Source organism: Larus michahellis, chromosome 5, assembly GCF_964199755.1.
Source record: "Larus michahellis chromosome 5, bLarMic1.1, whole genome shotgun sequence".
NCBI lineage: Eukaryota > Metazoa > Chordata > Aves > Charadriiformes > Laridae > Larus > Larus michahellis.
The window spans coordinates 71,781,567-71,807,763 of NC_133900.1; the positions used below are offsets into that span (position 1 = coordinate 71,781,567).

Sequence of the window (26,197 nt, forward strand, 5' to 3'; positions counted from 1 at the left end):
GATAAAGAATGTGATCTCTGTGCTGTCCATCATGGTTTTCACTGGGAATGGTCTGACTCGCCCATGAAGGCTTTTGGAGCTTTTCATGAATATATAGGCATAAAGTAAATTTGCACAAAGTATTTAAAATTAAGCCAAATGATCCTTAGATCTGGATGTAAGTCTTTACTGTTAGATTTGCTAGCTTTCTCTTTGTTCTTCCAAATAAATGTTTTCCCAGAAAGACTAATTCCATTTAACTTTAATTTCTTGTTGATTTAAACTAATAGCAATGATAGTGGATCCTGTAATTGTTAAGTAGAAAAGAAAATGGCTAAACTTTGCTGTTCTCAGTTGTTATCCTGAAGCCTAGCAAGCTCTCTGCCCTTCAGTCAGCTGTAAACAGCTATAAAGTCATTTTATATTTGGCTCACATCCCTATAAACTGCTAGGAAATGCCAAGACCTTTTCCTAATAACTTTGCAAGCCAGTAATCATGACTTCAGGTAAAAAAAAAATAAATTAAAAAAACACAAAACATTTAAAAAAAAAAAAAACCAACACAAATTATTTCATCCTGTCTTTCCCATCATCATTAGAGTAATATCTTCCGCATCCAGCACACAAAGTTGCAGGGAAGGAGTTCAGTTTTGGCATTTAGCACCCTTGTGGGCACTGGCTAAATATCTTTGTACAGATGTATTATTTTAAAGGTAAAGTTTCAGAAGTATCCTCTACAATGTGCTTGTAGGCAATATATGCTTTCCAGGTGTGTGATCCTGCAAACTCGGCTGGCAGCCAGTCAGAATTGCTTGCAAATGTGACATTATTTGGGGAAAAAAACCCAAACACGTGGATAAAGAAAGAAGAAAAGAGAAAGTGATCAAATGCTAGCAGAAATAAATAAAAATGCCACAACCTTCATCAGAGAACTGAATGGCAAAATGAATTGGACAGCTTCCTGGTTGCTAGGAATACTGTATTTGCAAGTGTTTTCACTTAACTTGAGAACATGTACTGTAAGAATTTTTTACATAAATTTGTTGAGTACTGCTGGTTGAAGGAAAACAGCTCAGATAAAGGTTATTTCAAGACAAAGAAAATCAATATTGGCAAAACCACCTCCTTTCCCTCAGCACAGTAGTATCAATTTGGATGTAATTCTAAAAACAAGGGGAAAAATTCTTAACTTTTATTAAAAATGTTACTCAGTTATTTCATGGCATGTATATTATTTATAAACTAAAGGGAAGTATAAACTATATTTAAATATATAGAATATATTTTACGTTATGCACCACAGTTATTTCTAAACAGGGGATCTGTATGACACATGCTGTATCCTTTTCTGGCAGGGCCTCAGCTGGAGTGCTGTGTGTGATTTTTGGACATCGCACTTAAATGAAATATGGGGATGGTGGAGAAAGTTGATGAGAAAAGGCTAATCAGAAGTCTAGCATGTGTGACTGAGGAGAAGCACTGAAGGAACGTGGGTGCATGTTTTAGGGAAGAGTCTGACAGAGACGTTTGTCACCAACACCCCCTTGGGATTTCTCCCAGTCCAATTTTCTTTAGTTCACTATTTAATATGAATTATATGGCCCTGTCCCATAAAAACATTAAATGCTATATTTCAGTTTATTTGACTTTGAGACAGTTAATGGCAACTATTATTTATTATTGGTTGCACATCTTTTCCACGTGAACAGATTTCCTGTTTGTTCTGCAGTTAAATCCGTTGCAGTGTCATGGAATGTGCAGACATAACGAGCATTAAATGAGAAAAAGCCCTAAGTTCTGAGGTGATGGTTTGGCATTTTTAACCAGTGCAAAACACTGAACTGAACTGCCTTTGACGATCAGTTTCCAGTCCAAATTGCTGCTGCACAGGTACCATTAAAGACATTGCTATAAGTGGAGCCATATGTGGGCGCAGAGAAGGGCTTTTTGCTTTCCCTGCATGATATAAATATTGGCGGTTTTGGAGGTGTTGGATTTGACCATCCTGAGCATCTTAATTTCTCCTTTCCTAAAACAAGTGCAGCACCAGCAGTGTAAGATCAGATTTCTTCGCTACCCAAAGGAGTGAGAGGGTATATAAACATTTGCAAGAGCAATTCTTGGCTTTTTTTTTTTTTCCACACTAGTTTTGAAGTGACTTTTGGGTTATGGAGAGACATCAGGTCAGAACTTGAATGAAACCACTAACTCTTCCCGCTTTAGGCTGATAGAAACAGCCAGATGCTCATAGCTTTTGATTAATCTTGCGCTAAGCATTTCTTAAGGTAGCAGAAGGCTGGAAGTAAATATTCCCGTGTCATCCGTTTAATTACAGTAAGATGATTAAAAATGGAACTACCTTTTCGACTACTTTTCAACCTTTCTTAGTCGAAAGACTAAGAAAGTAGTCTTTCTACTACCTTAAGGTAGTAACTAACTACCTTACTGGTAGTAGAAACTACCAGTTTCTACCAACTACCTGGCCTTGAAATAGGCAGGCACACATTTCAGATGTTTTATTTATTCCATTAGTCTTATCAATTTTAATTAATAATCACTACTATTAGTACTTTTTAGAGATTTTTGTCCTATTGGATTTACAAACAGATATATTTATGTGTGTGTGTTCTAGACAGTTTCAAATATCTTGCCTAGTTTTTCTATTCAGACTTATTTTTGCTGCTTATTTTCCAGGCAGATATGACAGTTCAATTTTTTTTTTATAAAAATTCCAGGAAGATAATGTGTTAAGTTATATATCCTGTAGGACTGTTTAAATTTTGATAGCTGCCCAATGGATTTGTGTTTAACCGCTGACAGACACTTCCCTTTCAATTCTGATTTGTAACAAAATCTTGTGCAGTTTAGAATAAATGAGAGGTGCTGAGGGGAAGTAGATTTAACTAAGTAACTGCGTAGATGGCTTCAATTAATTCTTATTAACTTCTGCAGGTATTAGTCACCATTTATTGGCTAGGGAAAGCGGCAAACAGCTGCACGTCATATAGTGGATCAACCCTGAACCTGAAGGAGTTTGAAGGTTTGCTGGCACAAATGAGAAAGGTATCTCTTTGTTATGTTTTGGGAATGGAAATTTCATTTGAATTATTACTACCATAAATAACCTGTTTGTTGCTAAATATAAGAAAAATAGAGGACTGGAGTACAAATTACTTAGTGAACCCCTACCTTCTTTGAAAACGTTTCTGACTCTACTAAGCCAGCTTTGCGGTGATATCAGTGGTACAGCACTTGATGTCAAACAGAGCTTTAGAATTGTCATGTGGCTCTGTCATCTTCGTTTCCATAGATTTTGGGTTGAATTATTTTCACTTATGACACAGAGCTCCAGCTAAAGAGCTGAGGCTCAAAAGTTAAATGGCAGGACGCAACAGGAGCAGAGATTTTTCTTCTTTAAAACATTCAGTCTCGTGGGCAGCTCTTTTGTTTTTAAGTTGCAACATAAAGCATCAAACCCCAAAGTATCTAAATAAAGCTGAAGGGGAGGAGGAGGAGATCATGTTTCACCAAGGGCATAGTTATGATGAATCTGTGTTTTGCCAAGCTCTCAATTCTGGCTGCAGTCATATTCGGTGGTTTATGATGAGCTGAGCTCTGTTGGAAAGGAAAACTTGTGATTGCTTTAGGATGGTTTGGGGACTTTTGGTTGAGCGCTCCAGCATGCCCTGAACCTCGACGTGAGACACTTAACCTTGGTAATGGTTAGCATTGATATCCAAGCATGCCTTTACTGGGGATGAAAGGGGCGAGCAGCAGGCATGTAAGAAGACGGCAGCACCCGGTGCTAACGTTGCATGTGTTGGACATGCTGCTCATGAAAGGCCACGCAGATATGTTCTCCAGCCCACAGAGCGCTTCGTGCCTGCTACTCCCTCCCCATCTCATATAACAGCCAGGTCACCACAGTCAGTAGGGTTTGGGGACCATGGGAGACTCTCTGCTCTTTACTCTCCTTGCGCTCTGTGCTGCTGCATTTGCACCAGCTGCAGCTCTTCATTGTGGGATCTCAGAGGGCCAGCACCAATTGCCACCAGAGAGGAAGAAATACCTAGCTGACTGATAGCATTTCCTACACCCTAGTGTGACCAGAGAGCCTTAACTAGGTGGGTAAAATCCCTGTTTGTGAGCTCGGTTCCTGTGAACAAGCAGGTGGAAATGGAGAGGAAAAGAGAACATCCTGCTGCTCTGTAGAGGTTTATTTTGGTCTTCACTTGAAATGACCTGCGCTAGTCGCTTGGGACTTTTCCACTCGTGGGTGATATGACTGAGACCAAGCAATAAAGAAATGAAGTTAATTCTTGAGTTGTTTCCAAGTAGAAGATGCAGGGAAGGAGCAGTCCCCACTCCAAAGGGTCTGAAAGGTGAAACAAAGATAAAGAAGGGAGCTAAAGCAGAAAAATTGCCAAAGTGCAGGTTGTTAGAATGTTAGTTCCGCATGGTATCGTGGTTTATTTTTTAATGTTTAATCTCGCAGCATGGGGCTCCTCCTTTTCCAGGTGATGCTTACCCGTCAAACTAATCATCAGAGCATTTTGGAGGTCCCATGTTGAGCCCTTTTGTGGGATGAAGTAAGCTGGGGCCGAAAGGCAGTGTTCTCCAGGGAGCTGATGACCGTGGAGTGCCTGGCTGGGCAGCGCAGGTCGAGGACAAATGCAAGAGGCTGGAACTTGATTCGTTGCAGATGTTGGAGTTGGGAGAAGGGTAGAGATCTCATAAAAGCTGAAAGCTATATATTCCTTTAATATAAGAACAGAGTGCTTTGCAGTCCTGAAAAGTCTTGTTTAGGTGATACTGTTACGACGGCCACTGGCGACTTACTTTAAGGTCACCTCCCTACTCCTGTACCCCTGCAGTATTTCCCGTTGGCAATTGTGGGCTTGTCTGTTACTGAATTTGAAGAGGATTTGGTTGTAAAATAAAACATGTTAATCATGCTGTGCAACACTCTGATGTTCTTTATAGCTGAGCTCGAGTGATGAAAAGACACTTTATCACATTCTCTACTGGCATTTTTTTCCACAGAATTTAACAATTAAAGTGGCCATAAATTCAGTCTGGCTTAGTTTTTCTGTTATAAGTCCTCTCTGCCCTCCTTTTTTAATAAGCAAATCAAAAGACAGCTCGGATGTAAGTTGTCTTGGACTCATCTTTTTCTACTTTTCATACTGAAAGGGCTATTCATTTCTAATTTTATTCATGCTAACTCTGTTTTTAATTTCATTAACTCTCTGGCTATGCATTCTTCTGTACTTTTAAACTGGAAATTCCCAATGACAAAATGTCCATGGCTTTTTGATTATATTTAGTGGGTGGAACTTCCTGGAGAAATGCATCTTTTATTTGGCAATCACGTTTTTACTACCACTCGGTGACATACTGTGTTTTCAATTAGATAATATGAAAGACTAATGCGCTCTTGTGTGTCATGTTACGGTGTTATCAGTCCTGCAGATAACCACTTTCTTTTTCCCATTGATAACATTTGGGAGATGACGTTTGCTCGGAGCAGGACAAGGACCCGTCTGTGAGACGGCTTTGGACTGGGAGAGTGGCTTTGCCAAGGGGAAGGCTGTAAAGAACACGTTTACAGAAATCTAGGATCCCGTCCTGGTGCCTGCCTCCTAATTCCTGGTGAGCGGCCTGCAAAATTAACATCAACAGGCCTTTGAAAGTAGGGTCTGCAGAACTCATTAGTTCACAATTGGACTGTTTTCAGGCTCTGGGAGATAGTGGATGCAGGATGGGGCTTTTTGCCCAAGTTTAAGTCCCCGTAGCAGCTGAGCAGTTCTGTGTCATTTGAATACAGTAAGTTAGGAAAATGGAAGTGTGCCTGAAAATTGAGAATAGCTGCTTGGTATAAAGGGATGAGGGGATTTAGGGAATTTGGATTTTTAAAAAGATTTTTGGATCGTGTCACAAACAGGATTTTGATAGGATTTTTAGATTTGTTCTTGGGTGTGTGTAACTCATGCAGATTTCAGGGAGACAGATCTTTGTTGTCTAGTGTTTCTATCAGTATGTTAGTTCACTAAGCAGGACTGGGGAAGGAAATTACATAGGATCTAATTACTACTTTTAGATGAATTTTATTTGTTTTTAGAAAAAACTTTTGCTTCAGTTTGCAGTGAGGTTACTTACTGACATTACCACAGTTTAACGTGGCCTTAGGGGACCTTTGCCGCTGCCCTTAATGTGGTATTTTGGCAGCGTAATAGCGAGTGGCACTAATTAAGCCTTCTTCCTGAAAAGTCTGTGCAGGACCTTGGGTCTGATCTCTCTGTCTCGCTTTGAGCCTCCCTCTTTTCCAGCATGGAAGCCTTGATATGTTCCTGCAGGGCTCTCCTCCTTCCCTGGCTTCTCCAGCAAACCCGCTTTCTTGTAGAGGTGACCTGCCACAGCATACTGTGATGTTCTCGATTGATCTTCTCATTGGCAATATTAGTGACAAGTAAAACCTTAGCAGTCAAGGACAGTGGGAGCTGTGCTCAACATAGCCATTGTGCTCCAGCTAGTGGTAAGCGGGGGGTGCTTCTTAATTAGGAATTAATATTCAAATGCTTCTGGGGAAAAAAAAAAAAGGAAAAAAAAAAAATCACATTCCAACCTCTTTGGGTCACAAAATGTCAGCCTGATAATGGCACCCACATCTCTGACTTTACTTACTGTCGGGGGAGAAAAAAACAGATTTATCTTTGCATAAAAGTAGTTATTTTTGGTTTTTCTCAGCCTGTGCGATTGTAATTAATGTTAAGACGCTCTCTGAAACAAGGGATTTATTATAATGCAAGGGTGAGGATGGCTTCTATTGACCTTTTCCTCTGCTGGAGTTTCAGTGTTTTAGTATGTGCTGCTTGCACTGGAAAGAATTTATAATCACAGGGCTGTCAAAGACAACCATTGTTCTCCCTGCTCTGAACATGTGGGTCAGCTACAAGTGCTTTCATATCCCCCAGAGCCAGGAGCTGGCAAAGAGTAAAGAGCAAAACTGAATTCTTCTGAGGCATCAGGAAAAGCATTTTGCATATTTTTCATTGCTGATTGCTTCAGAAAGACATCCCTCTTTCATAACAGGAATTTCTCTTCAAGGTAGAGGGAGGCTGGGGCACACTGCTTCATTATTTTGCCGAGCTGAAGCAGCAACAACAAATGCTGTCTGCTGATGTCCCGGCCAGATACAATAGATGGGCAAGGGAAGGGGGGGATCTTTTGGAAAGCAGCAGACTTAAACCTGATGCAGAGACGATGCTAAAACTGTAGTGCCTTTGCCTGTGCTATGGACTATGGACGACAAGTCAAGTTTCAGGTTCCTTTCAGTTTTGATTGGTTTATTAACTTGCCTGTTGCAACTTTTTCTCAGTTCTTCCTACTAATCTAATGAGCGGGGTTTCCTCTTAATCAGCATAAAATTGGGGTTTACTGCAAGCTTGCACTTTTGTTTCGAAATGGAGAAGGGGCAGAAAACAAGGAAACCCTTTTTTGGGGAGGAAATTTTTGGTGTTTGGGAAGGTTCCTTGCTGTCTGCTGTGTAGTGGATCTCACAGGTATGTCAGTGGCTTCTTTATGAAGAGATACCTGCTGTAATTCCATGTAGGAAACAGAGGATATTGAGAGCCCAAAGCGCAGCATTCGTGACAGCGGCTATATAGACTGCTGGGACTCGGAACGCAGCGATTCCCTCTCCCCGCCTCGCCACGGCAGAGATGATTCCTTTGACAGTCTCGACTCCTTTGGCTCCCGCTCGCAGCAGACACCGTCTCCAGATGTAGTGCTCAGAGGGAGCAGCGATGGTAAGTACTGGTCACAGTGCCGCACATGCATAATGCTGTGACAGAGAAGCAACGTTTCGGGAGCAAATGTGCTATTCGGAAGCTGGACACAGCCTCTGAATTGTGCTAAACCAGTGGGAGAACTTTTCTGTGAATGCTGATTTGTGCTCCCCAAGGTTTAGATGACTTTGCCAACAACTTGAAGTCTGTCTCAGTCAGGGTAGCGTAGCATTGGAAAATGAGTTACATCATTCCAGTGTAATTTTATGATGGGGAGAGTGCTTTTCTGGGTTACGGTGTAAGAGGATGTTATGCAGACTCATTTTAACTTATAAACTAGGCTGGAGCAAGAAATAAAAGCACAGGAACAAGGGAAATATTGAAGTGAATAAAATGCTGCCGAAGTAAACCATGGGCAGATAAATTACATAGAAATATCTTGGAGATGTCTGATACTTGACAGTTTTGAAGCCTGATGTACAACATCTTACCAAATATCATATTTGTTTTCATGGTATTTAGAAAATTGAGTAAATTAGTAGCTCCTGGCATCTGAGCTGTGGCCATCTTTGTACACCTTTGAGTGAGGACATGCAGCTCTAGGCTTACAGAAGGGGTGCTGCTTCTCTGCCTTTCTTGTCTGATTCCCAGAGGCTTCCAGAGGCTTGCAAACACAGCGTGCTGGATGAGGAAGGATTTGCTAGGGGTAGGTGTGAAGCATGCACTTAGGTTACCTGTTGTGAGCAGGATTCTGGTGCAGAATAAAAGGATGCTTGATTGAGGCTCCCTCTGCGTGGTTACATTCCCCATGAACGGATGAATCAATAGACTTCATCAGATGAAGTTTTGTTCCACACATTAATCACTTCTCCTTAGTAATGTTATTTATTCGATTTCGATTCGAAAAAAAAGGAAGGGCAGAAAGACTTTTTGGTAGGAACTAGATGTCCATGCTCTCATTTTGGCAGTGTGAAAGAAACTGGTGCTAATCATAACTGGACACATGAGAGATTTCCTGAGTTGATGGGGAAACTCCTAAAACTGAAAAGCTGGCAGGGAGAGCTGGTATCACAGCTGAATTACAAAAGAGCCAGGGGGAAAGCAGGGCTAAGATCTGCTCTGCTGTTTTGAGTGGCCTGTGGTATTGGGGCTGTTGCTGGTTGACCATCCAGAATCAGCTACTGGGGTTGAAACAGCTTCATGCCCCCTCAGACACTGAACACAGCACAATCTCCACATTATAGAACATTTCTCTGCCTTCCCAAATGAGACAAAAGTGTGGTTTTGGCAAATAGGAACACCTCATATGTCCCAATCAAGACATGTTGCTCCGTCCTGAGTGCTCAAGGGGTATCCAGTGTCCCTGCCTACTTAGAGCTGGTGGCCGGCCAGTTACATGTGTCCTGTACCTGCTTCCTATCAACTTCTGCTGTATTAGCAGATTTCAGTAAGGTTTTGTGGTTGATTACTTGCCACAGCTAAGACATACCATCTTGTCACATTCTTGAGTCCATAACAAACACAAAATAAGATGGAAGCATATAAAGCTTGTTCTTAAAAATTAGTCTTTAACCATCTCCAGACCCGTGGTGCATGCAGGTGCTGTGTGCACACGTATGACTTGTCCAGCCGGCCCTTTCTAATGTGTCCCATTTTCCCTGCTTGCTGCTGCCATAACTTCACTGCTGTCTCCTCCAAGAGCTGCGGGTGAGGTGTAGCTTGGCTGACCTCTTTTCTTTCGAACTTCGTCCTGTGGCCCCAGCAGGCCAGTGTTTCACTCAGCTAGCTGCATGTAGTTTTTGATAGAAATAACGTTTATGCAAAGCTGGATGGAGAAAAAGATTCTTCTTGCATTACTTCGCTCTCCATTCAGATAGGAGCTTTATAAACCCAATAAAATGGTAGCGAAATAAAACTATGATTCCTTCTGTTCACAGAAAAAAAAAAAAAGAGATTATTTAAGTGGTCCTAAGGTGATGATTAGTTTAGGTGGAAGCAATAAGTAGTACTTAATTACACTTCCCACTATTTAGGAACTGCTCTGGTGTCCAATGCGGACCCTGTCCCTTGGCAAAAAGTGAACAAAACCAGTGGTGGAGCAGAACAGTTTATTTAAAACACAGTAGAATTGCAGACTGACCTGCCCGTAGAGTTGCTAATGTACTCAGAAATGAATGAAACCCTCTGCTTGGCCGGCAGTTGTGCATGGATCCTTGTATGAAGGCTCTGTGCATGTCTGTGGTGTATAACTGCTTGTTACGGGCTGTGGAAACTGGCTGCTGCTGCTTCTACTGGGAAATGCAGAACAACAAAGGTTGTAAATGTAAAGCACGGCTGCATCTTCCATTCGGTGCTTTGGCTTCAAGTGCCTTTTTTTTTTTTTTTTCCAAATTTAAGCTGAAAATAATTTCACGAGTAAAACATGAATAATTAAAGAAGCTGTTTGTCTTTGAAGTACTCAACTTGGGGATGCTGGAAGGCACATCAGTAATGAGGGAGAGGAATCTGTTCTAATCCCTGTGCTACTGTGGTTATCTATTCCAGCGTTTCTGTCTGCCAGTTCAAGACTGGTTTTCATGTGATACAAAAATAAACACCAGAACAAAGTCAAATAGCAAAGAACAGTAAGGGATCTTTGAATTTTCTTTTAGCTCTTCTGGGGCACTGCTCAGTCTAATGATATTACTCTTCAAACCTTGGCTGTCCCCAGACACCCGTGGTTCTGCGGTTGCGTCCCCGCTTCTTGTTTAGACATAGACTCGGGTTACCAGTCATGGTGCTTGCTATCATATGCTCTTAACCAAAATTGTTCAAGCAAAAGATTGCTGGCAAAAAGTGCATCGTAATTTTTGTCTAACTAGCTCGTTTCCATTGTGTCTTGTCTTTTCTTACTGTTCCCTTTCACTCTTCTTCATCTCCCTCCAAGCAAACATTGAATAACTCAATCTGCTGCAAAAGCTCTTTGCAAATAACATTCCTAGCATATTTAGACTTCTTTTCCTCCCCCCACTTTGAATTATACACAAGCTACTTGTGATTTTTATGACTTCATTGTTTTCGGTTGTTCATTAGGTAGCTCAGTGAATTAGCCAGTAATTTACTAGCATGGTGAATTAGCAAGAGGACACAACCTGGGTGGCTTCCCCTCACCTCAAAGAGGGGAACAGCTATTGCACAGGCAAGTGTTGCAAAGGGACCAAGGGCCAGAGAGTTCCAGTGCTCCAAAGCTGGGAGAAGATTTGAATACTGGTGGAAGAAATGGCTGAATGTGCTCCATTTCGCTCTTCAAACCAGGGCCTGTGGTGATGTTACACTGCTGGGAGAGAACTATTTACATAGCTTCTTTGTGAATTGCTTAAAAAGGCTCATGGTGGTACAGGGAATCTAGTGAATGTCTATGAAGTGGCTTCCAAAAGGGCTATGAGGGCAGTTCCACTGCAAAGGCTATTTAAGGTGTTTGTCCTACCATTTGGGAGGCTTTTTTCAAGTTGGAAAAGTCTTGCATGAGTTTCTGTGAATATGTTTTTTCGAAGGGGTTGAAAAATATCAAGAAGCTTTGTTCATTTGAACAAAATAAAGTAGTCACTCAGCTCTCTTTACCTTCCAGCTTATTCTATGTAACTCTTAATTTTTCACTCTCACCTTATTTCTTTTCTTTCCCAACAAGCATTCTTCAATCTTTGCTGTACTGATCTAACCTCTAAATCCTGAGATCCCTTCCCACTCTTCCTGCCCTTTTCCATATGAGGGTCAAGTCTCTCTGTTTTGCGGTGTGCTAGGTTGATTGACCAGGCAGCTGGTGGGACTGAGAGAGACACATCTGAGTCTTCTGGTTTATGGCAGCTGATGCTTACTCTTAGATTTTGATCAAAGCTGAAGCTGTGTGCATTCAAAGTGCCATTAATATGTGCCTGTAGAAACATCCACAGATTCCTGTGACCTGTGGCTGAAGATGATTTTTTTGGGGGTAGAAAATAAGGGTTGATTGGAAAAAACTGTTCGCTGCCTGTGTAGATGATATAGCTACTACCTTCAGTGACTGATTTTAAAATACAAATGCAGGTAAAAGTGGCTTAATTTTTTGGTGCTCACATGCTAAATGTAATTTTTTTTGTGGTGTGTTTTCTGATTTATAATTTAAAAAAAAAAAAACCAACAACAACAAAACCAAAACCCCCCAAAACCCTGTATGGAAGTGAAAAGAAGTGGGATTTTTTTTTTTTTCTCCTTCCTCACTAGGGAGAGGAAGTGACTCGGAAACTGACCTGCCACACAGAAAGATGCCAGATGTGAAAAAAGATGATATGTTGGCGAGGCGGACCTCACACGGTGAACCTAAATCAGCTGTGCCTTTTAACCAGTACCTCCCGAACAAGAGTAATCAGACTTTCTATGTACCCGCTCCACTTCGGAAAAAGAAAGCTGAACGAGAAGAGTACCGAAAGAGCTGGAGCACGGTGACTTCACCGCTAGGAGACAGACCTTTCAGGTAAGACCAGCCTGGCTGAATTCTCCCTTCCTTGGTGATGGTGCTTTAACGCTTACCTAATTTTCATTCTTTTCATGAGATGTATGAAGCAACCTCTGCTGTGATAAATCTGTTGCTGAGATGGTACTGATAAATTTGTAGCAATTGGCAAAGGTTGTGGTAGAAAAGCAGTGAGTGGAAAATCATTGTCTTGATGTCATTATTGTTGGCCATACAATGCAATGGATAGCTTGCATTTGACAAGATGTTGGTTAATACTGTGGATGTTGACTCCAAAACCAAGGCTGGACAAAAATGTTCTGGATGATCTGTTGAAGTTCTCAAGACAGTTACCCACGGACAAATGACACTTATAAGTAATGTTTGATGTATTCAATCAAAATAGGTAATACTTTTGCTGTGTTTTTAAAAATCAATTTATTTGTATGTTATATTCTATACACCAGTACTGTTCATGTAGTTGTGACTGTGTTTCTGCATGTTGGTTTCATCAACTGATATTTCACTTCTGATTTGGCCTAAGAAGCAACACTTCCATTAAAGAGGATAATTATCTTCCTGGATCATTCATCAGAATATCCTTTGGCGTCTTGATATCAACAAAATGTGCTTATAATAAGTGTGTATGTTTCAGGCACGGTATACATTAAACCACCTTGTATAATTCAATAGCAAACAACACCCTGAAACCATTGAAGAAGAACAGAATGAAACATCAGGACTGTGTGAAAAGGAGAAAGTGGGCTCCATGGCTCCTGAGGCAAGCTCCCTTAAAAGTCAAGTAGGTTTGAATCAAAACGAAGGAAACTCCATAGACCAGTCTCCTTCGTGTAGTGCAAAAGAAACACCAGCACCCAAGGGGAAAGATGTAGAAGAGATCAGAAAGTTAAGAAGACTCGAACAAGCTGGCATTAAGGTCATGTCGGCAGCCCAGCGCTATGGCAGGTTAGCCCAACGGTGTGGGAAATTGTGCACGCTTCACACTTCTGGGATTGGCTGAAGTGTGGGTTTCCTCAATCCGCTGTGATTTCACTTCTAACAAAAATCCAGTCTGCTAAGCACTCACCATTGCTAGTGAAAGTCTTGGTCTGGAAAGGCTTGTGATGTGGCAGCTGTGGATTGCAGAATTGTATGATGCTAACTGCATTTGTGTGGAGAAATTGCATCGTCTTACAGCATAATGTAAACAAACTCCAAGAAAAGTACTGCACAGACTACTTGTCACCTTCCATCTAAAGGTTTCTTGCATTTAATAAAAAATACATATACATGTACACTAAAAATGCCTTGTTTGTGAAAAAGTTTCGGAAACTTACTTGTTGGTGATGGGATGGTTTAGTTTACTGCACCACACTTTTTATGTGGTAATATTTTTAGCTGTGTTAATAACCGATGCATTTATTTTTAATGGCAGGAAGTATAAAAGTACAGTGCTTGTTAACACATGTACCAGTTAAAGCATGGAGGCATAGTTCAGCAATCAAAATTTGACTGACTTTGGCATGGAGTATCAGTAGTTATTCACTTATTACCTGTGCTATTTATTTTTGGATGTTGTTCAGTTTGGTTATTTCCTGTTCTTTGACTCGAGAGCTGAATGATGGCTAGGCTCACTGCCCACGCCTTTCCATCATCTGATATTGGATCCTCATGAAAAATCTTTCTCATGGGGATGGCCCACAAAGCAGAGTTTTAACCAACGCGTCAGAAGACTGGGCTCTTATAAATGATAAAAATGGTTTGGCTAAAGGGTAAGTGTCCAAGCGTCCTCCCGTCTAAAACACTTTATTTTGGATTGTGGGGTGAAATCCTGACAGTGAGTAGTTTAGCAGATGGTGGTTTACATTGTGCGCTTTGAGGTGTAGTAGTAAAAAGTACAACTCTTATGTGATACAGCCTGTTTATAGGTACAGTGAGGCTTGTCTGTGGCCCTATACAACCGCGCCATGTGCGGTTAAAACAGTCACAGTGTATATGCTGTCACATGTCCTCTTTTCAGGTTTGCTTCGCTGTTGTTGAGCTGTAGCTAACCAGTGTTTGTGTGTGGTCCCATGGTACTACCTTAACAAAGCTAAATACTAATGAAGAGGAACTATCGGTCATAAATTAGCCCTTCAGGCTGAGTTATTTTCTTAGTTGATCAGGAATCCATAAACCAGCAGGATAATACCGCTTTTAATTTGATACTAATCCTGTTCTGAGTCCAAGGACATATTAATAGCTTGTGTTTAGCAGTGCTGTGCACAGCAAATAGCACTGTTTGCACTTGCATTTGGAGGATGCTCGCCATGTTATCTGAGAGTCCCTTCTCCAACCCTGTGCTTGATCTGCTGGATTGATCACCACAAAAGAAGCACATGTGAATCAAAGGTGTGGTTCTTTGGCATGAAATCGGGTCTTCTCTTTCCTTGGGCAATCTGTTGTCCTGAGAGGGCTGAAGGAGAAGGGAACAGAAATAACAAGCTATTTTCCCCCCTTGCTCTCAGCAGAAGCAGCTCCTGGAATTTGGCAGCTGGAAGAAGGAGGTGCTGCTGGTTTTCTACTCCAGCTGAGCATCAAAGAGCAGAGCTTTGTAGCCCAAGCTTCACCCTAGTGAAGCAGGAGCCTGCTCCTGGCAATTGCAGAAAGACACAGCAGAAAAGGCAGTGCAGTCAGAGGTCTGTAAGGAAAATTATTTGTATGTGTAAGTGGAAGAATAGTGGGTGAGAAGGGAATAGTTCAGTAGTGAAGCTTTAGGATACAGGGGAGCATTTGATCATCTCTCTTAATGTCTGATTCTCATTCCCTGTTCTTTGAACCTCTCAACTTTCTCCTCTTCTTGGCATCAAATTCAAATTTCTGTGCACTAATGGCACTGAGAAATTCTCAATCCCTCTTGTTTCTGTATTCTGATCTTTTATTTTCTCTTTCACCCCTCATACCCCTCATCTTTCTATGATGCCAGCCTCTCTTTTTTTTTTTTTTTCACCTGAGGTTGTCAGTTGTCTTCCACTTGCTCTGAGTTGTTTACAGGCTGTTTTCTCTCAACATTTTGACCTCTGGAGGACACCCACTGTGACTTTGAGTTCTACAAGGCATCTAATTGTTCCTAAAGCTGAAACTCAGTTGGGGACCTTTCTGGGTCCAACACAGGAAGGATTTGAACTTGTATGCAAATGCATTTTTTGCTTGGAATCTAAGTACTTATCTCCATTGCTGTAACGTGTTCTAGGAAAGGACTCCATTGAACTAGATGCTATACAAATGCATGCCAAAAAGCATTGTCCCTTCCCAAAGGAGTATATCATCTCTTTATAGCATGTTGTTTTATTGATATGTGATCCTCCTTGCTTGCTTGTTGTCTGCATCTGTCTCTTATTTACACTGTTGTATCTGGAAGATAATGATCATGTTCATGGAGACTCCCTAAAAAAAGGAGGCGAATTAAATCTGTTCTAATAAATGATGAAGAGGGGGAGGGTAAGAGAGGAATGTGAGCAAATGAAGAATTCTTGGCACGTTCGTTGCAAAAGGGACATGGGCTCTTACCTTGACAGTGCCTAAGTATGCAAAACCCTTTCATTGTTCTGAAATGGAGTAGAGGGATCCACAAACCTGTATAAGACCCTGCTTCAGCAAGTGGAAACACCCATGGTCTGACACTTTGGAAGTGCCTAGTGTAGCAGCATGGACCTGTGTGGTGTTTCTGGGTCCCTTTGGAGTGCTGTGTGCCAGTGATGTCTGTTGCCTTAAATGAAATCTTGATCCCTTACGGAGATCTAAGGAAAAAGTTGCCTTTGACTAATTTGAGAGTTTGATTTTTAAATGGGAGAGTCGCATAGCTCTTGCCATCTGTCTTATCAGTTTGCTTGAGAGTATTGACCGTTACAAGTTAAAATAAGCTTAATTGTTCTGGGTGCCAGCTGTCAAGGGTCTTTATTGTTGTAATCTCCAGTAACAAGAAGTCTGTGTTGGTATCGGTCTCGTTTCTGACCAAGGCAGGTGCCAGTGTGTTCCAGCATGCCGGTATCGTTGGCAAACTGGTGCTGTCATTGTAGCTACTGTATGTCAGGATTGGCAGAGAAGGCTTATTCTGGGGGAAAGGGAAGATTAGTTAGGGAAAGAATCAAGCGTGGATATGTGTGAGAAGAAAAGCAGTTAAGAATATTAGGGCAAACACCCTCAGTGATTACTCAGGTCTTTAAAAAATAAAAAAAAGAGCCATTAAGAAGAAAAAGTGCCAAATATCTGGTATTTCAGGATTCAGCAACGTTGGCCAGGGATCAGGTATTTTCATCAAATCTCCTTCTTTGTTTGAAGTGTTCAAGAAGTTTAATACTGCCATTTACAGTACTACATTCACTGCATGTAGTATGTTAAACTAGTTGTTACTGGTTCTTCTGGCTACAGCTAAATTGAGTAAAAATCCAACATGCTGTTTTTCTGTGTGAAGTCCTTGGGGATTTGTTACTTGTGTATGATAAGTTTTATTTATAACAAGGCTTTGGCCAATCTAACAGCAGCCTGGAGCATATTTGATTAACTGTGCTTGTTTTGTGACCTGGAGACGAGTGCTGCTACTGCCCCCTCCTCCCCATGTGCATCGAGAGCTTTATTTAATTTTGCTCTGTGTCAGTAAAAAGCCAACATGGGAAGACAACACCCCAGACATCATCCTTCGCAAGGACAACCCCTTCATGACACATTATCAAGGGAAGGATTCTGGTTCAGAAGATGAAGCAGTCAGCAGAGTTCCTGATTTAGAAAAGGATGACTTCGCCACCCGGAGAGCCAGAATGAATCAACCCAAACACGTAGTTCCGTTTAACTCCTTTTTAATTGGACCCTATACAAGTAAAGATAAAGGTAAACTGGAAGATGTTAAAAAGCCATTGCAGATGGAAAAGCAGGAGCATGCAAGGTGTGCATTCATGGTCTTTTTCTTTCTATTATAATGCTGAATTTCACGTGGCTTATTGCTGTGTAGGACTAAAGCTGACTTGGCTACAGAAAACTTTCAGGGTAAAGTAAATGCAAATGCTTTATAAAGTGAACAGAAAAAAAAAAATAATGTAGATTACCAACTGTAATTATTTGGGACCAGGAGCTTAAATTGGCTGTGAGTGTAAACAACATGAAGACTAGACACTTCTGTTATCTAAGCTCATGGGACAGCCATGAGCATGAGTAGTGGAGAATAAACTTAGAAGGTACGCTTTTCATCTCGGCTCTTTTGCTGAGCATTTTCAGTGCACACTTTTGGATGTATTTGTTTCATCGAATGCCCTTTTAATACCCTGCATAAAACACAGACTCAGATAAGTCTTCGGTTAAGGCACTGAATATATATGTCTGCTATACTGCACTGAATTGCGTTGCACATAGTCCTAATGTTTCTTATACAGCATTGTTTTTGGAAATGGAGCATGAGTTAAAAGGTTTCAGCCTAGAAAAATCTCTTCTTTCTTCAGTGATACGGACCTTTAAGGATTTGCTGAACACACGTATCTGCTAGGCACAGATCTTGAGGAAACAAGTATATTTATTTGTGCAAAGGGAAGTGATCCTAGATAAAAACACTATGTACACATTACAGTGGACCTTGACTGTAATAACTGATACATTCTGAAAACTTCTCTTAATATCTAGTAGCTCTTTTCAATAATGCAAAACATGCCTTTCAGCTGCTGGTAATTTGATTATATTAACATTTTCTAATGACTAGTTTGGCAGGGCATCTGAAGAGCACATAACCAAATTTTAATATTCTAATGCTATTGACATGACTCTAAGATCAAAGAAATTCTGTAGTATGTTTGCAAGCAAAACTTAAAATAACTTTGCTAATAATATGAAAATGAGATATTTGTAACTATTTAAGAGAAAGCTTATTGCAGAAATGCTTAGTACAGTAATAACTTAAAGATATTTCTTGCTTGAGCTAGGAATAGGAGTCATGCAATGAAGTGGTCTCAATAGTACGAGCGGGGCAGCGTAGATGAGAGGTTTCATCTTCAAATGATTCATTCCATGTTTACTTCCTAAAATTAATGTAAAACTAATCTTATAAATTCTCTTTTATCTTCTTGTGCTCTGAACTTCTTCTATTGACACTGATTTATGATTGCTCCCTCAAAATATCTTTTCTTGCTGAACTGGAATGTGCATTATATTAGAAGACAACGGGTGCATGTGGCACCAGCAAGGCAAATAGTGACAAGCAAGGACAAACCACTTCTGCAAACTGAGACGACTGAGTCAGAGGAGAAACAGCAGGTGAAAGAGCCTGATACTGAGAGAGATGATTTGGCTAAGTGGAAATCTCAAACTACCCTTCCTGAGCTTCAAGAAGATGTGATTTTTGTGAATGCCTCTATAACAAAAGCAGATCTGGAGACCTGGAAAAGATTGAAACTGTCAGGGGAGCCCAGGTATGGTTTCTGCCTGTGGAGAGGATTGCCACCCTCGGAAGCATGTTTAGTTTGCCACGATCCATTGTGTGTGCTTGGGGTTTTAAACTTGAAGAATGCTTTGGTGACAACCAGTCCTTACCTATTTGAATTTTCAGGAAGAGTCCAAAATCTGTACAGGGATGCTATCTATCATGAAATGAAAGTGTGTCCATCATTTAAAGCGCTATAGTAGTTTCACAGTCGCTCTCCTGGTGGACACTTCATGTCATATTGGAAAGGATTCTTGTCTTGTGGATCAGTCTGCTTTGAAGCCACTCTAAGTTGAATGGTGCAAAGGTCCACGTGGCTCCACTAACTCAGTAGCACTCTGCTGCTGCTAACGAAGCTTTCTTCAGGGCTCGGGGTGTTACACCTTGGGGTATTAAGTGAGAATGAGCATCTCTTTGCATGAATGTGGCTATACTGCTTTTGAGACCTGAGCTAATATATCTGCATGGCATTGTACTCCAGTGCTGAGTAAACACAGCAGCACTGTTTGTCAGTGCAGCAGGGGTTTCAGAAGCCTCGTTGTGTGGTGTAGATGTGCTCTTATAAACTAAACCTCCACAAAGACAGCTGGTATGTAAAGCAGTTATTCTAAGCTATTTTCCTATGGAGATGGGCTATCACATATGCAGGTGATTTGTGACTCCAGTTCCAAGCCATCCTGTTTAGGTACGTGCCATTTTCCAATGAAAGGTGGCCATCTGTTCAGGCATTCTTCTGATAATGTGGTTAGTGTATGTAATTTTAGTTCTAATACAAACTATCAAAACTCAATCATTCTCTCATCTCAAAGATATTAGAAGTCTCTTCATTACTTTTGAGGTAATTTATTAAAATCAAGATTCAGTCCCCTTGGTTTAGGATAAGTGAATTGCCCTTGCTAGTGCTCTCATGCCTCTGGAGCACCCCCCATGACAAGGGTGTGCTGCTGCTTGCGCAGTCCCATGTAACGCATGGCCCAGGTCTGCGTGAGCGGAGAAGGGAACTATGGCTTTGCTAGGGTGAAGAGCCGGGTCTGGAATGGGCCATATGCTACATTTCTTCCCCTAAGAAGAGCTTCCATAGATGAGCTCCCAGAGTTTCCCCAAAAGGTCTGCAGTGTCTTTGGATTTTATCTGTCATTTGGGCCTCAGTGTGCCACAGCTGTTTGTACCTGTGTCCTTGGATTTTAAAATAAAAACCCTTCAAAACCTTAGGAGCATTTAATTTGCTTTATTCTGGGGTCTCATGTTGGGGGGATTCTTTTATTCCTCATTCCGACCAGCGAAGAAGACTTCAAACGTCCTAAAGACACTCTGCCACCAGCTGAAATCACGGTGAAAGCCGCAGCCCACGATGATTTTGCTGTCCGCAAAGCCAGAGCGAACAAAAAGGCTGGTACCCCCAAGCAAAAGTTTGTGCATTTTGGGCCAGTAACTGAGATTGATCAACAGAAATGGGACAAGCTTGTTGTTGGCAGAGCTTCTTCCAAGAAGGGAACAGAAGAGGAAAGCAAGAAAGATGGTGTGGATAGTCGCTCTGGTGTTGACAGCTCTCCTTCAACCACTGCTGGCAGTCTGGGGTTTGCTGAACACAGCGATGAAGTATCTAAGCCACAGAATGAGTCCAGGTATTTGGTGTGGCTTTGGAAGTGCTGCTGAGCTGGAAATGAGACCTGTTCTTGCCAGATGCTGATCTGCATGGGGGTGGACTGCCGCCTAGACCTAAGAGCTGTTTACGCGCACGGCTGTGTTCAGTAGCCATCTGACGCCTTCACAGTATCTTACCATGTTTTGGGTTACGCAAAACGCTGTGCAAAGGTCTTCTGAGAACTTGCCTCAAAATTTCTGATGGACGGTGAAATCACTGGTATCTCAGAATCTGAGCTGTCATTCAAGCTTTTTCTGCTTCCTGAATTCCAGCGGCTTTGCTGTGCCTGCTTTCAGCACATTAGGAATTTGTCGTTCAGCTCGCTGGCCTTACTTGATGTTCAAAAAAATGCTTTCTTCAAACCCAATGGATTTACTTTCTTTTTGAAGATGTAATGCTGAAACCAGAGTGTATTGGGTGCTCTGCGTTTCTGGCATTTATCTGGAGGAGAACTACAGCTCTGGGAAATTAACGTATTAACAGAGCTTACATTTCTTTGGCTTGTCTTTAATTGCTTAGTCTGTGGCTGCGGCAAGAATTTTTAACGAATGCTTTTAGCAAGCAATTCATTCAGTTAAGTTTGTGTGTTTATAAAACATTAGCAAACTGAGTTGGAGGACTCCTTTTCTTACCTTTCATTTGACCTGAGAATGTTCCGTCTATCTCGCCCCTCTTCTCAATCTCATTGCTAGTGAGGTAGCCAAGTCAGGTACAGCTGACTCTTGCAGGAGAATGCAATCACCTGTCCCAGCTTTTGGCATCGTCTCTGAGAAACAAACCCTGTGCGGTTTGAACAAACAGCAAGAAAGCACCAAGGAAGAACGTGACGGGCATTTACCAGATGTTGAGAGAGATGATATGTTGGTTAGAAGGATGGGAACTTTTCAGAGGCGTACTACTAGCCCCGTTCCCGTACATTGTCCTCTGTCAGTAGCTCCTCATCCACTGCAGCAGCGGCAAGGGGAGGCAGTAGCTCGTGAGAAGGATTTGAAGACTCCGCAGGAAACAGAAAGGTCAGAGAACAGAAGCAGATCCCTCTGAGCTTCATGCCTGGTTTGTGTGTGCTGTTAGCTGGGACCAGTCAGCAGTGTTGTTCCATTCTTCACACGGCCTTTAAAGATGTGTTTTACTCATTCATCATGGCATGTGTTCTGTTTTATGAAATTACTTACAAGAATGTATCCTATGAACATAAAAGTCTGTTTTCTTTCATAATATTTAAGTACTTCAGTGGTTAATTACTGTTCAGCATGAAAACAGTCTTTCATCTTTTGGGGGGATTTCTTTTGCAATCTGTGGTGCTTTGTCCAGGCTTTTATGCTAGCTTCCAAGTGAATAATTCCTCCCATACATTTTTTTTATGCAATCCCCAACTTCTAATGTATCACCTACATAAGTGTGGCATTCAAGAGAGTTTCCTCTTGCTCTCACTCCCTGCGCTGTAGCTCAAGTTGCCTAGTTGTCCATCATTCTGCAACTGTCTTTTGAGTAACAGCACCCCATGTTGCCTGAGCAGCCGCTTGCCTTTGGGCTGCAGAAGTGAGCATTATCATGGAACAGTGTCACTTGTTTCTCTGAGCAGCACTGTCACACGAGAAGAGAGCCAAGAGCAGCTTGAAATCCCTCAGCAGCAGAGCGGTGGAACAGAAAACATAGTGAAATTTCCAGATCCACAAAGAGATGACATGTTGGCCAGAAGAACTGGAGCTTTCCTAAAACAGCCTGGGCCCAGTGTTAAGCAGTTCCTTCCCATGCCATTTTCAAAGCAGCAGAATAAGCAGGGCACAGCTAGAGAACTTGAGAAGAAAACTGCGAGGTAAGAAAGTTGCGCTTTCTCTTTCCCTTGCAACTGGCCCTGTGGGCTGTTTGTCAAGATTTCTTGATCTGGAAGAGTTGCTGCTGGCCCAGCACCGGTTTCTTCCATACTTGTCCTGAACCCTGTGCTGACTCTTTCTGCTCATAAGGTGGCAGTGCAGGGTTTCTGGCCCTTTTGGTAGAGCCCTGTAAGGACTCAGAGCTCTACCAGATGCAAAATCCTAACAGCATGAGGAAATGGATATGCATAGCAAGATTGTGTTACATTTGCAGAGGTTTCTGGTTAAATATGAGCTCATCATTACAAATGTTTCCAGCTAGAAATAGAGGTGATGGATAATGGTAGGTTAGATGCTTGTCTATGGCTTAGCTGGTGCCAGTGACTTCCAAACAGGAAATGTGGAGATCCCGAGATCCCTCCTGATAACGCTCGGTGTATTTCTAAGCACCTTTGTTCAGATGCGTGAGGCTATGTGAGGTGAGGAAGCCTTTGAACAGAGTTATCGTTGGCTGGTTGAGCCACATGCAAGCGGGAGCAGAAAGGTTCTTACTCATCAGCCGCTTCAGAGTACATGAGGAGAAGCATATGCATGTGTCTGTGCATACACAGATGAAAAATTAATGTACAGCTCAGACAGGAGAAGAAAAACTGTCATCTACCATAGAATTGAACAGTGGTTTGGTGTTGAGAAGACCTGAAGTTGAAAAGCTTAGTTAAAATATGTACTTAATACTTTAATCTTTGGTGGTGTCCAGGAGAGTTTGTGTTTCTGACTTAGAGGAATGAAGTACAAGCATTTGAGACTAATAAAATTGTTTTGTGTACCTGCCTCACTTAGCTTGTCACCTGTCAGCTATTTGGGGTTGTGGAGGTTTTTTTTGTTAACTTGCAGTTATGCTTTTCATTATGTATATGTGTTTTTTCAAATGTTGCTTAATACATCTCTTTGCACTGCTGCCTTTGGCTCACTCAGGCCTGAAAAATGTCCACAAGTCTGCATTAATAGCTCTGGAAAACCTGTAATACAACCGTCACAAGAAGAGCAGCAAGGCCAGGAAAAATGCAATCTCCCTCCTGCAGGACAAGATGAGACTATTTGTACTGCCCAAGTGGATGAAGGTAGCCTTAATGAAGTCCACCTTGGTCAAACGTCTAAGCTTCAGGAGGTTCCCGAGGAAAGCAAAAGGGAGACATTGTCATCCAAGGATGAGCATCTGCAAACGTGAGCTCTCTGTGGTGTGAATCACGCAGCTTGTACGCCCCTGTGTGCACACTTCAGAATTCAGATTGTACATTGCCTGGCGTGTTCTCAGTCCAGACTAAAATATTGTATGTCAGTAATGCACTTTTTAGAAACAAACAGAATAGTTGTGTAATGCATTTTCTTTTGACATACTTGAAATATTGAAATGAAAGCTAATTGAAAGGAAATATTTGATTACAGTATATATATTGAATTGCAGAAAGTGTTTATGAATAGCAGAGGTTCCACTGGACTCTGCTCTTTGAGAGATATGTATCTTGCTCCTCCATGGTTAGAAAACGTTGCAGTGTCGACTTTTGTACTTGTTATTCTTTTATGATAAATCCCAGATACAAATATATGGTTTGCATGACTCTAAACAAAACCGTCACTTTAGTGAATGACATCGACTTGTGTATTACCAGTACCTTTTTTCAGCTACACTTCCTCCACCCCCGCAAAAAACCCCCCAACAACAACAGGAAAAAAAAAAAAAAGGGAAATCCTGTGGCTCACTTTCTGCCTGCAATATTTGTCTCTTCCATGCTTCAGTAATGGTGATTCTGAGCACTGCTGTGGAATGTAACTGTTAAGTTTTGTCTCCATTCATCACATGTGGGGCACTTAATGTAAATGTTAATATACTGTCTATTTTCAGTAACTATTTTCCACACCCATTTTAGGTATACTTCAGCAGGTTTTTATAATGGGGACATTAGTATGGGGTCAGGGAGGGATGGGTGGTGGTCTGATGTGGTTTGGCTTCCAGATGATTAGGTAAGTCTTGATTGCTGAATACGTAATCCTTGAACAGTATGATTTGGTTTTGGTCAGCTTTACTAGTACAGGTTGGATGTTCAAGTGACAGTTACCCAAATTGTATGGGTCCAGTTGCAATTACTACTTAATGTATTTATCAACGCTCTAATTCTATATTTGGTCTTGTAGATTCGGCCCCAGAACTGCTGTGTCTGATGACGCAGAGTAAGTTGTCTTGTGTTCACAAGATTCTATTTTAAACAACTTACACTGCATGCTTTCCCGTCTTTCTACTAATTTAAAATGCAGTTGATGCCTCATTATTATTTTGCAGTGTTCCAGCAAATAAGTTTTTCAGAAAAGCACTGAAAAATGGAATGCAATATGGCTTACGTTGCAGCTAAAAATAATTTTATATAAAAGCCCATCAAAACTGAGCGTAACACTAATGTTGCTTAAAGTATTGTTTCCTCTTTTTTTTCTTTTCTTTTGTTTTTCTTCTGAATTTCCATTGCCTCTAGTCAGCTACAGGTAAAGAGAGTTGGGTTGAATCTGGGCTGGGTGTTGAGGGAAAAAAAATGAAGTATGACCGACACAGGAAGAAAAAAGAAATCCCAAAATAAAATAAAATCCATTGTGATCTTCAGAATCAGGAAAATACATCTTCAGCTGATCCTTTATTGTCTTTTGAATCCCTTCTAGGTTAGATTTGATTTAATAATGTAATAAACTTTTTTTAAGCTCTTCACCTTGATGCTTTACTTTTGACAGAAGGAGTAGGCCTGTGACACTTATTGCACTCAAACATATTTTAATTGTGTGTATATGTATGTAAACTGTAGTTCAGAATAGTATGCAATGTCATTTAGAACGCTCTGTGAAAGTATTAGCTATTCTTACAAAGTGCAGGCATTTAGAAGCAAAGAAATGGTTGGGAACTACCCACATAATATTGTCCTTAATATCCTTCTTCTGTTCACAGAAATGCTCGTGACCACCTCTGTCTCCCAGATTAAATCACAACATAGAAACAACACAGAGGGTTTTGGGTTTTTTTTTAATAACAAGTATATGCAGGGACTCATATATAACTTTTAACCCTTTCCTCTAATGATAAAGGCTAGAAGCATGGAGTGAATATTCTTTACAAGACCTTTAATACCTTTATGCTGAGCAAAGCCTCTGTCCTCTCACCACAGTAAATGTGATCATTTTCATGCAGCAGAAATCCGTCTAAGCAAATGAAGAGATGAGATAAAATGAGCATAACAACACAGAAGTGCTATGCTTAACAATAGGGACTTTCCTGCCGTTTCAGAAAGCCTACCTATCTGATTGATTTGTTCATTTGTTTTCCCACATTTTTGCATGTCTGTATTAAATGCAAACATGAGAGAAGGTATGTGGAGATGCCTTCAAAAAGGCTTTGCAATGGGTTTGATTGTATAATGTGAGAGTAGCAAAGATTGAATAAATCATATTGTTTATTCCACATTGATTCAGATTTTGTTTTAAAAGGCAAACCAATAAAAGTTCAAGCCTTGTTGTCATCCTTTCCAGATGTGCCATGGTTTACAGAGCAAGTATTTTCCTAAACTGTCTTTTAGTTCTTATAAGCGTAAGATTGTGTTCTGAAGACAAAGTATTTATGAAGAATCTAATAAAACTTGGCTCTCAAGTGGGAAAAATAAATTGAACTGACATTTAAAATGCTTCCAAAATGTTTGTCAAGTCTCCTTTGAAGACTTTGTAACTTGAATTCAGTCTTAGACTAGGCGCTCTTTATTCCAGCAGCAAAACTAGAAACTCCTTTATTAGACTGATAAAGTTCCCTTTGCTGGTCAGGGAACGCTAGATATTGTCACCAGCTCTGGTCTGTCTCAAGGTCCAGAAGAGGCAATGTTTAGTGTGTTGCCCCAAAGAGATGGGGCTGAATTCTGGTAGTAGCATGACAGTCCAGTGTGAGTTTGGGCTTATGCTTTATACTTTAAGCCTGGTAAGAAAATAACAGTGAGATGAGATTTTTGAGTATTTGTTTACTAGAGTCTGGTTCTTTAG

The 26,197-nt window shown here is 41.1% G+C and overlaps 1 protein-coding gene across 16 annotated transcripts in view; it reads left to right on the forward strand.

Moving 5' to 3' along the window:
* Positions 1-26,197, forward strand: part of LIMCH1 (LIM and calponin homology domains 1) — a 181,979-nt gene that overhangs the window by 113,660 nt on the left and 42,122 nt on the right. For 10 of the 16 annotated variants that reach the window (XM_074587915.1, XM_074587919.1, XM_074587921.1 and 7 more), the window contains 11 exons: positions 2,932-3,042; positions 7,592-7,787; positions 12,006-12,255; positions 12,928-13,200; positions 16,871-17,155; positions 18,411-18,665; positions 19,957-20,301; positions 21,014-21,334; positions 21,904-22,137; positions 23,111-23,359; positions 24,329-24,364. In XM_074587915.1, the coding sequence (XP_074444016.1) occupies positions 2,932-3,042; positions 7,592-7,787; positions 12,006-12,255; positions 12,928-13,200; positions 16,871-17,155; positions 18,411-18,665; positions 19,957-20,301; positions 21,014-21,334; positions 21,904-22,137; positions 23,111-23,359; positions 24,329-24,364 (2,555 nt within the window). The remainder of the gene's footprint in view (positions 1-2,931; positions 3,043-7,591; positions 7,788-12,005; positions 12,256-12,927; positions 13,201-16,870; positions 17,156-18,410; positions 18,666-19,956; positions 20,302-21,013; positions 21,335-21,903; positions 22,138-23,110; positions 23,360-24,328; positions 24,365-26,197) is intronic. The other 6 variants (XM_074587927.1, XM_074587929.1, XM_074587926.1 and 3 more) reach the window with 2 other exon arrangements.